Source organism: Acomys minous (assembly GCF_964271855.1).
Source record: "Acomys minous genome assembly, chromosome: 8".
Taxonomy (NCBI): domain Eukaryota; kingdom Metazoa; phylum Chordata; class Mammalia; order Rodentia; family Muridae; genus Acomys; species Acomys minous.
In genome coordinates, this window is record NC_140489.1 from 61,056,405 (window position 1) to 61,073,188 (window position 16,784).

The 16,784-nt window shown below is 43.1% G+C and overlaps 1 protein-coding gene across 19 annotated transcripts in view; it reads right to left on the minus strand.

Annotated features, from left to right (window-relative positions):
• NPAS3 (neuronal PAS domain protein 3) overlaps positions 1 to 16,784 on the minus strand; it is an 836,020-nt gene that overhangs the window by 57,502 nt on the left and 761,734 nt on the right. For all 19 annotated transcript variants that reach the window (XM_084791792.1, XM_084791793.1, XM_084791790.1 and 16 more), the window contains one exon: positions 8,604 to 8,722. In XM_084791792.1, the coding sequence (XP_084647918.1) occupies positions 8,604 to 8,722 (119 nt within the window). The remainder of the gene's footprint in view (positions 1 to 8,603; positions 8,723 to 16,784) is intronic.

Genomic DNA, 16,784 nt, shown 5'->3' on the forward strand with positions numbered 1-16,784 from the left:
CTGCCTCTACTACATTTCTTACATTAAAGGGCTGTATTAGTCTTGCCATGACGCTAAATCAATTCCAAAGAAAACCATTTGGTATGTGCTTCTTTTGTTAAAGGGACAGATGACGTATTTCAGTCATATTTTGTCCCTTATAATCAAATCAATATTCAGGACACTAAAGCAAAAAGAAATTTCCCAGAAATAAATGCATTTTCTATATTCTAGAGAAATCATTTATTATTCTGGAGCCCATACAGCTTCCAGGAGGTAGTCTGAAGAGGTCCTAATGAGTTACTGCCCATCATCACAGGTGTGCACGCAGAGGCATAGACGTTAAGGTTTCAGGTAGTCTGGACTCACATCTGTCAAACTCTCAGCGAGGTCCATGGATGGGAAACATCACCTATGGACACTGGACACGTGCCATAGATGCCGGGAGTCATGGAGGGCACTTTACTTTCATGCCTTTGTTTCATTTTACAGTAGCCTCACAAAGGAGACTCTCTTGCCATTTTCTCTTTATGAGGCAGGGAACTTCAAGCAGTCAAACAATCTACTTCAAGTCAAAGAACTGGGGATGCAGAACAAACTCCAAATCCTTGGCTACCCGATGTCACAGCCCTGTGCTTACTCACTGAGCATCAGGATGCTTTTGAGGTTCTGAGTAATTTATCTTCAAGCCCTTAGAATTTTCAGAGTTTAAAAAATTATTTTTTTTCAAGCTATTGGATTAAGAGACTATTTTAGGGAAGCAGGGACTGTGGGACAGTGCTGATGTGTTTAAGGCTTTTGGCATATTGAAGTGTTGGCCTGAAAGAAATAATGAATTGTCCAAGTGTTTGCCTTCTAGTTCTCAAGCCCATTTAAAAACTAATTTCTATGAGCCACTGTCAATAAAAGGGACAATTATATAAACACATCTATGAGATTGAGAGTATAGTGATGAAACCCATTATAATTTTTTGAAGAGTATTAAAGACATATTATATTAAAAGGGCCATTTTCTTTTCATCGGGGAGGTCTTTTTCAAGGTGACTGTCACTTTTGTTATTTGTGCCAGCAAATGCTTAGAAACCAACTTGAGAAGATACAACATTAGCCAGGGGGCTCTATAGTGACTTCCTCCACTTTCTTTTTTTCTTTTTTCTTTCTTTCTTTTTTTTTTTTTTTTTACATAATGCGAAATGAAGGGCCTGTGGGTTAGTGGCACATTTAGGTGTCAGTCACTGGCTTAGTTAGACATATCACAGAATGGCTACTGATTACATCTCTGGTTGGTAAAAAGTTTAGTGCTGGCAGAAATGCCACATCCCAAGCTGGATCTTCTGCCATTCCTTGGTAATGGGAAATACATGCCTTTAGATCAGAATCAATGTCGGCTATATTTAAATGACACTGGAAACCATGTTGTAATGCACAATTGTGCAGAGGTGAGCAGAGACAACAATGATTTAAAATTTTTGATTTTATTGGTTCTCTTCTCTATTTGCATTTTTTTCACCAGGGTAACCTCTGTCTATAAACTATACTCTGGAAATATTTTTTTTCTTTGTCAATTTATTCCGTGTGTTGGGGTTGACTGAAAGATAATAAATGCACAGTCTTTGAAAGTCTGACTAGATTGACAGAATTTCTGGTCTCTCTGAAACTTCATCTATTGATTTGACAAAATAGTCACATTCTGCAGAGCTTGGATGTTGTAGGATGCTGTAGTCATCATTTCAAGACAACACGGAACGGAAGCAAAACCTTCAGTGGGAGGACTAATGTGTCTAGTCCTTGGGGCAGTTCTGAAACCCAGACTGAGAGGAACTTTCAGATGGTGTCTCGTGTTGTCCACACTTGACAGGGAGCAAGAGCAACTTTCACTTGATGAATGCTCTCAGAAATTTCCAGTGCAAAACTGCAGCCACACTGCGCCCTCCACTTAGTTCTGGGCACATCCCCATGCAACAGTTCTCTCTGCACATAGTTGCTTCTTGGGCAAGGAGACAAGGAGACACAGCTTCCAAATGACTACTGCAGCAAGATCTCTACCAGTGTGCAAGCATCCCGAAACTCCAATAGATAGAAACATCCAATCAAGACTCAGTCTGTACATAAAGAACCTTAAACCTTTGCAATTAAGTAGTTGTGATTTTGATATTGAGAATTCTCTTGACTTCTACCTAAGCAAACAGGAAAGAGGGACCGGGTACCATTGAAAATAATTCTCTTTACATTTATTTATTTACTCAAGTCATGAGGCTTGTCTGCAAGCTACTTTACCCACTGAACTATCTTGCTAGCCTTTAATTAAATGTAGTTTTTTATTTTCTTCTTCTTTTTCTCCTCCTCCTCCTCCTCCTTCTCCTTCTCCTTCTTCTTCTTCTTCTTTCTCCTTCTTCTTCTTCCTTCTCCTTCTTCCTCCTCCTCTTCCCCTCCCTCTCTCCCTCCCTCTTTCCCTCCCTCTCTCCCTCCCTCCTTATCCTCTTCTGCCTTCTTTTTTCTTTTGTCTTCCCAAGGCAGGGTTTCTCTGTTTAGTCCTGGCAGTTTTGGAACTCATTCTGTAGACCATACTGGTTTCGAACTCAGAGATCCAACTGCCTTTGCCTCTCAAATACTGGGATTGAAAAAATGTGCCACCATCACTTGCCTTAAAGTATAATTTTTTAAAAAAGTTTATTTATTTATTATGACATACACAGTGCTCTGCCTGCATATGCACCTGCATGCCAGAAGAGGGCACCAGATCACATTATAGATGGTTGTGAGCCACCATGTGGTTGCTGGGACTTGAACTCAGGACCTCTGGAAGAGCAGTCAGTGCTTTTAACCACTGAGCCATCTCTCCAGCCCCAAGTATAATATTTCTAAAAAAAAATTTTGCAATAATTCTTTTAGAAAATGATCCTTATCCATGTGAGGATATCGGAGAAGAAAACATGGTTTTGTGTTTCTCTTGTGTAAGCTGCTGCTTTTGGTGCAGGGCTTCAGGGCTTCAGGGCACTCTAATGCTGGATGGGTAATGAGAAGGCAAGGCGAAGAGGAAGGGAAGGGGAGTACGATACTGAAAAAACGTCTTCTAGGAGACATACTAACTTGTTCTGAAAAGTTCTGAAGGTGGCTTCATAGTAGATGGGATTTTGTAACTTGAGATGAATGAATAAGCCTAAGAATTCCAGGACCTATAGATGCAGAGCTAATTTGCCATGGGAAAGGCTCCATAGCATTATCAAATCTTTAGAGCGTTCTACAAAGTCCAAATGAAATAAACCACTGTGAAAATTGTATGAGCTTATTTACGCCACGGGACAGCTGCCACTAGGAACTTCCTGAAATGAACAAGAGGTATTTATACTTTGAAAATCACTTATGTGTATGCTTGAAGAAGGTAAGTGGCTTTCTTTAGTTAATTTTCACACCTCAATTTATCACTTTTGCCCTATACATTTAGGACTAGAGGTTCATAAAAAGGAAGTTATCACCAATTTCAATAAACCAGTGGTTCTCAACTTAGGGGTTGTGGGGGTTGAACGGACCCTTTCACAGGCGTCACATATCAGATATCCCACATACCAGATATCAATATTATGATTCGTAATAGTAGCAAAATTACAGTTATTAAGGAGTAACAAAATAATTTTATTAGGAAGGTTGAGAAACCGCTGCAATAAGCCAATGAATTTACAGCTGTTCTCTGGTTCTGATTCTTAAAGTGGTTGGATGGCCTTCCAGTCAGTTAGTTCAACCCTTTGGTACCAAATCATTCCAGATAAGGATTGTCGGATTAAAAAAAAATCTCCTGAGTCCCCCCAGTGTCCCTTAGTGAACCCCGAGTAGATGCCATGGCAGGCAGTAACTACAGTCACTTGCAGCTTTCACCTCTGTGAAGAACTGGATGACACTGTTAGCATTGCCTAAAACAGCATAGGGTCTCTCTATTTGTCTGTTTCCCAGAATATAGGTGGCCCCGTTCTGCTATTAGAATCAGGACATTAAAATGTGTAGGGATAAATATTCCAGGGATGGCAGAGGTGCTGGTGGGCAGGCAAGAGTAGATTAGAAAGCAGGAAGTTCCACACCAGAGGAAGCTATCCTCCGAAGACAGGAGCTAAGGAGGCGACCCAATTAGTGTTCTTTTCCATAACTTCCCTGATTACATATCTCCTTTTGCCCCATGTACTCTACCTAGTAAGTTCCCCCAGACACAGACCTAATCAAGAAGACAGAATATTGATGCAAAGCAATTTAAATGAGAGCTGTGTTATGCTAAGATATGTGGCCAACAATGAGACCTAAACAACAGGGAGGCCCCTAAGGCATAGAAAGTGGCTGGACCAGATAGCATGCTACTGTGGGTTGCAAAGCAGATGAGGGCAGAAAGAACAAAACTTCCTGGGAGCAATTCCCTGAGGTCTGGGGTGTGGCAAGTGAATGCCTCTCCCCCCACTTCATTCCTGAATCAGGGACGGAATGGGCTCTCCGTGGCTAAAATTCTTAGTTATGAGATCCAGGCTGAGTATATCTTACTTGAAATGCTCGGGGCTAAAAGTGTTTTAGTGTCTTAGGTTTTAAGAATTTTTCGGATTTTAAAATATTCTCATACACGGCAAGATATTCTGGGGATGGGACCAAAGATTTAAACCCATTTATGTTTCATATATACCGTATGCACGGAGCCTGGAGGTAATTTTATGGGTTATTTTTAGTACCATCTGTGCTTTCACTATGGCTATGCTATGGCTGTGCTATGACCTGGCAGATGCAGCCAGGTGTGGGATTTTTCCATTGCGACATCGAGCCACTGCTCCAAGGCTTCAGACTTTGGAGATCCAGGCTAGGCTGAGAGTCCTGGAAAGGAGGATGGGTCTTTGGAAGGCACTGGACTCACTGTACCATGGTGCATTAGAGCAGTGGGACACAGTAAGCTACGCCACATATTGATGCCCATCATCTCGGAGTTGGGGACCATTTTCATTCTTTTAAGAGCGAGGCAGATGGCCTGAGAGGGCAAATTCTGGGGCTAAATTGCCTGGCTCCTATTCACACTCTCTGAATGGGAAAGCAGTTCACTCGTGTTACCACCTGTAAACTGGGCATACAGTGTGCAGACTGCGCACAGATTTTAAAAGAATGTCATGTCCCTTTGTGGACTGATAAGTATAAAGTGTTAGGCACAGTCCTTGAGTGCAGGCAGCACTCAGTAAGTGCGCCTGTGTTACTGTGGCTGCCATCCTGACAACAGCAAGAGAGAGAACAAGCCTTGCAGAAAGTTAGAAAGGTCCATAGTCTGAGGTCACAGGGAAAAAAAAAAAAAAAAAAGAAGAAGAAATACAATGACCTAGATAGTCCTTTGTGGACCTTTCTGGAAAACCAGCATGTAGATGATGATGATAAATTAGAAGCAATATTGGAAGTGCAGAGAAATGATCATGGCTGTTCGTTTTGATTTGTGTTTATTGTGTGGTGGTGGGTGATTACCAGTTTTATTGGGATGTTTTATAAGCTGCTAGATTTACTTACTGAGCATGAGCAGATAAACAGGGATGTTGCTGAGCTGTGTCGTGTCACAGGCTCTTGCCGGGCCTTCCCCTAACTTTCAGACAAGGTTAATTAAGGAGGAACATTTGTTGTACAGAAGGGGCAAGGCTGAGCCTGCAGGATGAGTCATCTTCCTGGGGGGGGGAGGGGAATAAAAGGATTGTGGGTAGCAGTTCTGAGGAGAGGCACAGGACCCTGGCTAGAGATGTCCTTGGTTTCTTGACACAGGCCTTCTGACCAGCATGTCGCAGTGATATGGGCACTCTAACATTTCATGAGTTGACAGGTTCCAGAACGGCTTCTAAATGCTTGCCAACTCTTTCTTGTTCGAGGTTGTGCTTTTGAAATTTTGTCTCTCTTTTCATGGTAAGTTCATTATATATATATATATTGTATATATACACACACACATACATACACACACACACACATACATACACACACACACACACACACACACACACACATATATATATATATATCCCCAAGTTTATGTTGTTTCAGACATGTCCCCCGCCACAGCTGTACACATATTAGTCCCTTCTCGTTCGTGACTCACAGGTGACATGGCACTTACTTGGGGGAGCCCCTGTGATCTACCCTCTCTAAACTAGTCTCCAGCACTCACGTTTCCTGACTTCACCCCGCATAGGGTAGCCTGGTGAGCAAAGGCATGGAGTATGGACTCAGACTTCCCAAGTCCAAGCTCTGTTTCTTCAACGTGCGACCTTGGGCAGGCTAATTACCTTCCCCACCCTTAGTTTTGTCATCTCTAAAATGGGAACAGTCCACATATTTCTCCTAGGATGGTTGTGAGAGATAATCAAGCCCGGCCTGTCACATGGTTCCCAGACGGGTGACCTTGACTGCTATTCCTTCAGCTTTTGTTATGCTCTGGACCCCTGCTTTGGTACTTGCTACGGCCCCCACCCCCACCCCTACCACTGCAGTGCACGCTCTATGACCGCAAGGACTTTGCATTGTTTGCTGCTGGGATTTTGGATTCTAAAACAACTCCCATGCTGGGAGCTCAAAAGTCTTCGCTGAGTGGATGGTGTTCACAAGTCCAGTTTCAGGTCAGACAGCAAAGGCAGCTTTACGGAGGCACCTACATGGCCCATCACAACCTAAGGAGATACTTGGTCTCTTGCCTGGACAAGCTATTTGCCCTCATCATTGTTATAGCCATAGGCCCTGCTCTTCATGAGGACCGACTATCCAAAGAGCTTTGTAAGCTATAGTTTGTAGTATGAAATAATTTCATTCTTCAAAAAATTAAACTACCCAACGGCATTGAATTGTACTGTTGCTTTCCACTTGTGTTATGCCCCCTACCCACCAGCAGAAATGAGAAAGGATGCCAGCAGACAGAAAAGTAAGAGTTAAAAAGGAAAGCCCAGGATTCCCAAATCTGGAATGCACAGAATGACCCTTTCTAGCTCTTAAATAATATCTCACATCTGTAGTCTGCTTAGGAGACCCCAATGTGCTAATGCTCACCGTTAATGAGGAGGCCGTGCATGCTGTTCGCTAAGACAGGGGAGCCCTGAAGACTAGGCTGCCTTCCTTCCCTGCAAAGCACTGACGTACACTAGCTGTCCGCAGGAGGAAGCGACTGCAGGAACTGACCAGTTGCTCCCTCTTGCTTTACACGCTGCTAAAGGTCAAGGTTGCTTCTCCCATGCCTTTCAAGACTGTAGGACAGCTCAGCTAAAGGTCGTCCTTGGAAGGATTTTCCACCTCCTTTCTTTTTCTTAAAACATTTTTTTTCCTTAAAGAATTAATGTCAGTGGAAGTGCGTGCCTCTGACTTTATACAGCTGCTAGCATTTTGATGACTTACATAAAGGTTTTAAACCCTGTCAGTAATGGTTGTTAGTGCCACCAACAATGCTTTTGTCACCCTAAGGAACAGAGATGAGCTTTAAGGTCTTAGCCTGGAGCACGCCGTGCTGGCACGCCGCCGGGGTTGTGCTTTGTTCGTGTTTGTCTTTCTATGTACAATAAACGCTGTTTAAGAGTGTGGTTAGTGTGTTGTAAAGTTGTATGATTCAGGTTTCCAAAGGCATTTCATAAATTTTATAGGTCTTAATTTATGTTGCTATAGTAACTAGAATGTTGAGATTTCTTGAGATTGGAAGGCTTTTACATCCTTAACCTTCAAATGATGTAGATTCCAGACTTGATCTCTGCTTGTGAGGAACATATATATATATATATATATATATTAGTTTTCAGTATTCCATGGATGCTAAAGTATGACTAATGTCCAAGAATTGAAACTTCAAAATGAAGGCTTCTAAGATTCATCTTCCTTGTGTATGTGTATGTGTATGAGTGTGTATGGGCGCCTGCCTCAATTGCTTTCCATCTTATATCTTGAGATAGTCTTTCACTGAGCCTAGAGCTTGATAAGCCTACTGCCTGTGCTAGTTGGGGCTGGCTCACAAGCCCCGGGGGGGGGGGGTCTACTCATTGTGCTAGTCAAAGCTGGACCACGAGCCCCAGTGATCCTATCATCCCTACCCGCCTCTGTGTCACTCAGCTTGGCTTTTTATGTAGGTGCTGGGAATCCAAACTTAGCCTCCTCATGCTTACACAGTGAGCACTCTGCCATCTCCCCAACGCCCCAACTTGGTTGTTTTTTTTTTTTTAATTGGCATGTAAAAATGTAGGTGACAACGTTATTGACTGAGATAGTCATTTCAGAGAAAGGGGATGTTTTAAGGGGAACACGAGAAAAGAGGGGTTCTCATAGCAGCCATTCTGGAGCCCTTGCCTGCAGGACTGAGAGGACGTCACCCCTCCCTCTCCTCAGTGTGAATTTCTACAGGTGCTGAAGCGCTTGGCATATTAATAACTAGTGGTTTTAAGAAAAGACATGAGCTTGGGCATTTGGTGCACCAGTAACATCCGAAGTGATAAGGAGGGAGTATAAACATGTCTCCGCTGAGAGAGAAAAATGGCTTGGGAGCCTATGCTGTGCAACACTCAAGGTCCCATGTGTTAATTATATGGACCCAGTGCAGTTGGAGAACTCAGTGTGAATCACCTCGGAGGATTGGACGTGCTCCCTCCCCACACCCAGCTTACCTTATATCCTGATGACTTGATGTGTACTCCGCGTTTGGTCAGGGTGGATTTCATTCGGATGAAAAAGGAGCGCTCAAGGGTGTTGTCCGCGGTTAGCAGGCTGGGGCTGGTTGTCTCCACTGAGGAATAGAAAAACACAGACACACGTGATTGAGATCTGTACACAGCTTCCCGGAGCTGTTGCTCAGGTGCAACCCTTGAGTTCACTAAAAATAAATGACTGATGGGTGCTGAGAGTGTTGTAATCAATTTACCTCATTTAGAGAATGTTTACTTTGCAGAAAATAAAAAAGAAAAATTAAGGCATCTAAAGAAACTCCTTTCCAGTTTCTAGCAAGAGCTTTTCAGGTCTTTTAATTTGCTGCAGCTCCCTAAGTGGGGTCTGAGAGTAAGTAATTGCAGCTTCTTTTGAGGGCTGGCTGGTGTGCACAGAAAGCCGTGCTTTGAGAAGGAAAGGCCCAGTGTAGACAGTAAGAACCAGGCATAGGCAGAGATGCTGTGGCGACAGGGACGGACGCCCTGAGCTTTGTTCTCCCTACACCTTTCTCATTGATTCTTTTCACTGTGAACAGGCAGCACGGAACCTTCTAGAATGGTGTGTAGAGGCAGAGAGAAAGAAAAACTACCCAGGTATCAACTTCTCATCACAGTGGCTCATTGACCCCACTCATCAGCCAGACAGTAGAGTCTGGATTTTTATTTTTAACTGTTTAAGTTCTGTGTGTTTGTGTGGGGCTATGCGCGTTAGTGCAGGTAACCACAGAGGCTGGAAGAGAGCAATAGATCTCCTGGGGCTGGAGTTGCCGGCACGCTGTGGGTGCTGGGAAGTGACCCCTGGCCCTCTGCAAGAGCAAGACCAGCTCTTAACTGCTGAGCCATCTCTTTAGTCCCTCTACTTGTCCACTTTTAATACAAGACATTTTCTATCTTAAACAAAGTAGTCACTCTTTCCCGTTAAGTGCTTTCATACTGGGTAGAATATGTTTTTACCTGTGTGACTCAAGTGGTGGCTGGCCGTAGCCTGAGCTAAGTAAGACCTTTATGCAGGCAGTCAGGTCAGAGGACAAAGTAAGTCAATTTTCTTTTTAAAAAAATTTTAAGGAGATTTTATAAATTGAAGTATTTTTCTGAAAATAAATTAAATTTGGAGATTTTATACTAACAGATATCCTAATTTTAGTCTCCTTAGGTATGAATTTTTTTCTTATCTGAAAGTTAAAAATAACAAAGTCCATCAACAAACTGGATTTGTTTTTTACTAGTTTTAATCTAACACTAATTTCTCATTTTAAAAAATGGAACAGAGGTAAAAAAAAATACATGTAATAAAGAGCTGTAAGAAGCTGGGAACTGTGGTTCACACCTTGAATCCTGGGAGGCAGAGACAGGCAGATCTCTATGTGTTGAAAGCCAGCCTGATCACATATTGAGTTTCAGGCTAGCCAAACCTACATAGTGAGACCCTGTCTCAAGGGATAAAAACAAAAACAAACAAAAAAGAAAAGAAAAGACAGAAAGGAAGAAAGAAATAAAGTGTAAGAATTACAGGAAAAAAACTATTAAAAGATATTAAAAATTGGAAAAACATCAAATTGTGACATGCTATTTGCATAGTGAGTGTGACACTCAGGTGACAGGACAATATGAGCTGCTCTAACAGGAACCGTGCTCCTGTGCTCCAGGGATTTTCTTGTGTCGGTCGCACCTTAGTAAGTTTCCTACATTTGCAGCATTTCTACTCTGGGATAAGGGACGTCAGCCCACTGTCCTTTCCTATGCATCTCTCTCAAGGCCTTCTTTTTTTTTTGTTTTAGAGAGCATGGGTCTGATGTCATTTTAAATGTACAGCTTTTTATCACTCGAGGGAAAAGCAGCGCCATGTTATATTTAGTACTTTCATTTCTTCTGATTAAATATGAATTACTATGAAATTTTTCTCATCATCTAACACGCCATAATACGCCAACAGCTTTTTAATACACTATATAAGCACAAACTCCTGCTCTAAGAGTTTAATTTGCCCCTCTAATCCAATCATATCAACCTTATTTCTCTTATCAGAGATTCCCATTTTGAATTAAATGAGCTCATTAGTTTTAATCAAAAGCAGAGAGATCAAAACTTAAACGTAAATGCTTTAGATCAGAACTGTCAGTCAGCCGTGCAGTTCTATTTTACTAAAACACAAGATCAGAGACCCTTAGAACCAATTTTTTTTCCTCGTAAGGGATGCCGAGAGCTTGAAGATGCTATAACCTTTTTTTTTTTCCTTTTCTCCCAAGGACAGATTATACATTTAAGGTTAGACTTAATTTATAGCAGTTTTTCATCCTGTTGGAAATGGAAAAGTATGCCAGTGTGCTGTTGTCCCTTTCACATTTATTGACACTGGTCCTCAGAGGCTTGAACTAACGCGAAGCCATCAGAATCCACACCACAAGCTCGGCTTTTAAAAATTTAACTCTGTTCAGCAAGATTGTGTTTGCAATAGCAGAGGGGGTGGGGGTGGGGGGGGAATAAAGAAACTCCTCAGAGAAGAGAAATACGTTTTTTAGGACTTTTCGGGGAAGGGTTCTGGGTAGCCACACCCAGTCAGGAAGGAATCACCTCACTGCAGAGGGGAAGGTAATTCAGGCGTGCTGAGAGAGACTTGCTGCTTTCAGAACATAACTACACCGAGAAACACTTAAGATGTAGAGGAGAGATCACAGTGAGGGGGCTTCCAGCTGGGTGAAAACACAGCTTCGCATGAGCTGTGGAGCCAAACACCGTGTCCTGTTCTGGCTGAGACAGGAGTACAGCATCCTGCCTCATGTTACAGTAGTAATTGCCTAAACATGCAGGGTAATGTTAATTACACTGGGGAGAACTGGTGCGAAAGGCATGCTAAGGTCAGGTTCCGCCCCACTGAAGCTGAGAGTTGGAATCTAAATTAACCATCATACTTTATTTCAAGAGCAAGGGGACCAAGGAGTCAATGAGAGATGTGTGGGGGTGGGAGGATGGGGGTGGCGTGGCGATCTATCAGGGCCTGATTCCTGATGGTGACTTTCACTTTTAACTGCTGTGTGGGACCTTTCAATGGGACAGGTGACGAACTTATTCAGAGCACCACCCACAATGACCATGCTTCCTACGGGACAATGTGGGCACATGTGATTGGTTTTTCTGGTGTCTCTCTCCTGTGAAAAGGGGCTTTTATCTACAGTGTGACAGGCAAGGACAACCACCTCAAAACAGCAGCTTTTCGAGTGAATAAGGTGAGAGTCAAAGTAGGAGGAAGGCTGTATTGGGGGAGGAAGGAGGCACAGTGGCTGGGCTCTTGTTCAGACTGTGGTGCTGAGGAGAGGAAGGACTGGAGGGAGGGATGGAGTGGCGAGAGAAGTCAACTCGAGACCTGTGTTCTCCAGACACAATGGCTCCATCTCATGTCTAAGAAATAGTTTAGAGTACTTTCTAAATATGGAATGCTTTCCTGTAAACTTTTAGAGACTGGCCACTACTGCCTCATGCCCTAATAAGTTTGGGATTCCAGACAGTTCTAACAAGGTAGATCTATGGGAAAGCTTCACTGAGTGGTCAGATTTGAGTCATGTCCACGCTTGGCTCATGAAATATAAACTGAAAGATAAAACCATAAAAACAAGACCACCATGATGAAAAGCTAAATACAAATATAGATATATACACTACTTTTTCTTCTAAATCTCAGGAGTTTCAATTTTTGAAAAAAATCCCATGTGTGTGTGAGTTCAGCATCCATGGAGTGTGTGTGCATGAGCTCAGCATCCATGGGTGTGTGTGCATGAGCTCAGCATCCATGGAGTGTGTGTGCATGAGTTCAGCATCCATGGGGTGTGTGTGCATGAGCTCAGCATCCATGGGGTGTGTGTGCATGAGCTCAGCGTCCATGGAAAAGGTTCATACAGGTACAATTAAAAAAATATTTTCATCTGCAGCCATACCACCCTGAACTTGCCAATCTTGTTTCATCTCAGAAGCTCAGCAGAGTCAAAAAATAAAAATAAAAAGTATTTTCACTAGCAGTTTGGTTGAATGCTGCTCAGAGCCTGTGCGTATGGTGAGAGCATATATTCTTATTCCAACTTAATTGCCCAAACAAATCTTTCCAGATGTTTTTAAGGTCTTCTTAGACAAACCAGCATGCAAACATCCAAAATTATTCCAAGCAGACACAGACAATATCTCATTCTGCAAGCCTTTTGGTGAAGTCAAGTTGCTTCATGGGTGCGTGCTGTCAGGTTGCTAAGAAGCAGTTATATTCCAGAGCATTTGGTTGTGAGTGTTTACATGGAATTTCGGCAACTTTTGTCTATTTTTCCAAAAGTTTCTCCTTCAAGTAGCAGAGGAGGAGTGTCAGAGAGCTAAGAGGATGAGGAAGGAGTCATTAAGGAGGACAAATATGAGATGTCATATGGGAATGACATGTAAGTAATTAATGTGCATTAATAATTTTAAAGCATTAAAACATTAAAAACCTTTCTATCACTTGAGGAAAAACTGTACTTTCAAAGCTACTTGGAGTTGATGCTCATGTGTCTGGTTGCAGACAATGAGATGCCATAAAAATGTCATTTTCAGCCCCCAGTCCTGGTGTTGTGCCATCTCTGTCCTTCGCCACAGTGAGTGTTACCAGTTCAGGTGTTGGCTGAGTTTAGACAAGGATGTGGAGGGCTCCTTTCCTTGGATGTAAAGCGTTGCTCTAACTGGGGATTTTTTTTAAGCTGCAGAACCATTAGCCCATACCGACTAGTAAAAACAATAAATGTTTTTTATATTAAAACATCAGTATGTTACCAAGATATCCCAGGCAGCTGGTGGCAGAGCACAGACACAACAAATATTTATCTGGCTCTAAAGACCATGATGTCAGCAACATGCATTTCTTAGTCACTAATATACTTTTTAATCTCTATTTAATCTCATCCTACATAGTGGAAGGCAGCATGGCAGACACAAGTCTAACCTTGATCCCTTATGACACCCAGTGTAGTTCAGTGTGTGTGTGTGTGTGTGTGTGTGTGTACATTTGTGTGTACATGTGTGTGTGTGTAATCATTGCTTTGGCTATGCTACATATTCATTTATAAGGCTGAGTAAATATATATGCATATATATTCAGTAGCAAATATTCATTAAATACTGACTTATAAAAATCTTCCCAACCTACTGTATGAATGGCAGGCCAAGCATGAATCTTTTAAAATCATAAAATTGTCATGGTGGAGTTTATATTTATTCCAGGTGAAGTCTGTGATAGTTGTAAGCCACTTCTTGTCCCTGTGGATTGGACCTGGTGACTTTAATAAACAGCAATATGGAGGAGTGGATAGTGTCCATGGCCTCTATTGGGTCATTGTTATGGAAACTGGCAGGATGCTATGACAAACTCAGACCGTTCTGTGGAGAGGCCAGTGTAGCAACAGTCACATTAACAACCTTGGGAGTGGACCATGTAGCCCTGGGGAGCCTGCAGATGACTGTGTTCTGGCTTCCACTGTGTGGGAATAAGGTGTTCCTTGCCTCCTAACTCCCAGGAGCCACACAAGGCAGCTTTGCCTCAGAGCTACGAAGGTTCAGGGGGATCTGCATTCACAGGAGCTATGCTGTCCATGTCAAAGCTTTCTGGGAAAATCCTAGCTTTGCTGTGACGCTAGACAAGCATGGCACAGGTTACACTTGCGCAGTGGAGGGAAGGAATGCTTGCCAGGGAGCGGGGAGCTGGCAAACTCGCATGTGTGGGGGCTATGCATTGCAGCATCAATCTAACGAGGAGGGGCCCGTACGTTCAAGGACTTTGAAGTTGGTAATTTTCAAAAGGTTCTAGGCAGCAGGACCGTGACTATGACATGTCCCAAAGTCAGACTGCCTTCTGCTGTTCCTCTCCGTCTTTCCCGCTCTGCTCACCCTTCCAGGTTCCTCATGCTGAGAGAGGGTGGCATTCAGCTGCTTTCTTTCCCACTTGGCCTTTGCCACTCTTCCAAGCTCAGGGATATAAACCTGAACACTCTGAGGGGAAGAGGTCTCTGACTCTTCTCCCCGTGCTCATCTCTACAGAAATTTTGGTAGTAACGGGGGGGGGGGGGAGTTGCCGCATCCCCAAGTGGAGAGTATTTTGGCACCTGTCTTTCGAAAGTTGGTTTTCATCCCATGGACCTGCCTTTGCCATGTCCCAGGACACAGCCCTCAGGATCAATGATATTGGTGGCCCTGGTGGTACGGCAGGGGGTGTTCTGCAGTGCTGGGGTAGGTATCCTCTGACTCAGTGACCTTAATGTCCACTGGGGGGCTTGCTCTGGATTGGGTTAAAGCAAGTCCCATTTATTTCAGTCTCACTGGGGCTGCTTCCTGGGCTGCCTCACAAGAGTCTGCAGCTTTGTTTAGAAACTTGGGAATCCATTAATTGCAACTCCAGAGCAAAGCTGCAAAGTGACTGTGGTTCACCAAGGATGCAATAAACTCTTTTCAAAGTAATATTAGAAGTCATCTGAGAGGGAGTGAGAGAAGGAGGGAGGAGAGAGAGACTGGAAAGAGAGGAGAGAAGAGAGGAGAGCTGGGAGGCAGATAGACCGAGAGAGAAACTGAGAGACTGAGGCTAATAGCCTGCCAACCCTTGCCACCTGTCAGGACCCTGGCACTCTCCAGCCTGCCTGGGGATGGGGTCCTAATGTTGGGTTGCTTTTCAGATTCCTTGCGCCTGCTTGAGGCCGTCCTCTGAGGTACAGGGAGAGTGGCAGCTGCACTGCTACCAGTTGGTGTTTGGATGATACCAGTCTGGGAAAATATACACAGTGTCTGAGACAAGCTGCTAGCAGTGGGCGTTTCTTTGTACAACTGCTGAGCAGGAGTGCTCAAGGGGGAATGCCAGGTATTGTAAAGATCACCTCAGAGAGAACATGAGAGCCACTGTGGCCCACACTGCAGCTGCTGTGCGTGCCAAAGGACACACAGTACGAATAATACAAACCAGTGTTCTAAATCTTCCTGGAAACTTCCTATACATGTTGCCACTTGAGGGATCTATTCCAGAAGAAAAAATATAGTATGTCCTCCCAATACACAGCGTGGATTCCATCACGAATACTGTGTACGGGACTGAGTGTGGCAATGCTTTTATCACCAGCATAAAGGGGTTACGAGCCAATCCTTCATAGAAAAAAATCCTCCATGGCATGAGGCTTGTTCTTTCTTTTTCTCTTTCATTCATTTATTTCCTTCCTTTCCTCTACATTTTCTTCTCTGTTCTCCTTTTCTTTAAGGAACATATGATACCAGACAAAGGGCATGTGGACCCAGGCTTTGTAGTACGGTACAAAATAGTACATAAACACCTCTGTGAAGGCAGCTCAAACCCCATGTTTTCTATTAAAAAGTCATGTTCAATCTTCACTGTTGATAGAACCGAATAGCTAACGCAGGGAACATTGTATATCAGAAAGGTCAATAGTTATTATGAGCTACAAATATATTTTTTTCATCCTTCAGGCTGTTTAGCGCATATCACAGCATGAGCAGCTGTCTCCTTTAATGCTTTTAAAATTAGAATCCCAAAGAAGAAGAAAAAATTATAGTTGCAGTGATTGCTCTTTGCTTTTGTAAGTTTACTTTAATATACTATTTTATATACATGAATCTTCTGTGCAGCCGGCTCATGGATTGGTAGTAACTGGTAACCAGTATCCAGTTGAACCACCATGTTTATCTCCTTAGCATTCTGGCCAAGTCTGCAGCTCAGGCACAGATGTGGTTCAGGTTCTATATTTTAAAATGGAGGCATCTAGAGGACCCTATACAAAGGCAGCGACAGACACCCCACTGCACTCTGCCTTTCCTCGCTCTAAAGCTGGTAGCTACAACAGCGCTGCGAGATGGGAGCAGCTTCATCTCACCAGATGCAAAGTTAGGCAGGCAGGGTAGCACTCCCCCCCGCAAGCAAGTGGGTTAAGAGTGTGTGTTTAGGTTTTCAAAGGTCTTCCTCGCTCTGGAATATTTTGCTTTTGCTTATGATGTAGCACCACAAAGGCAATATTAACATTTTAAATACATGTATGCACACACCAAGTATTTTATTATATTTCACTACTGTTTTCAGTTATATTAGTTATTGAATGACTCTAATAATGGGGATATGACCAGTCTCATATAGTACATATATTTTCT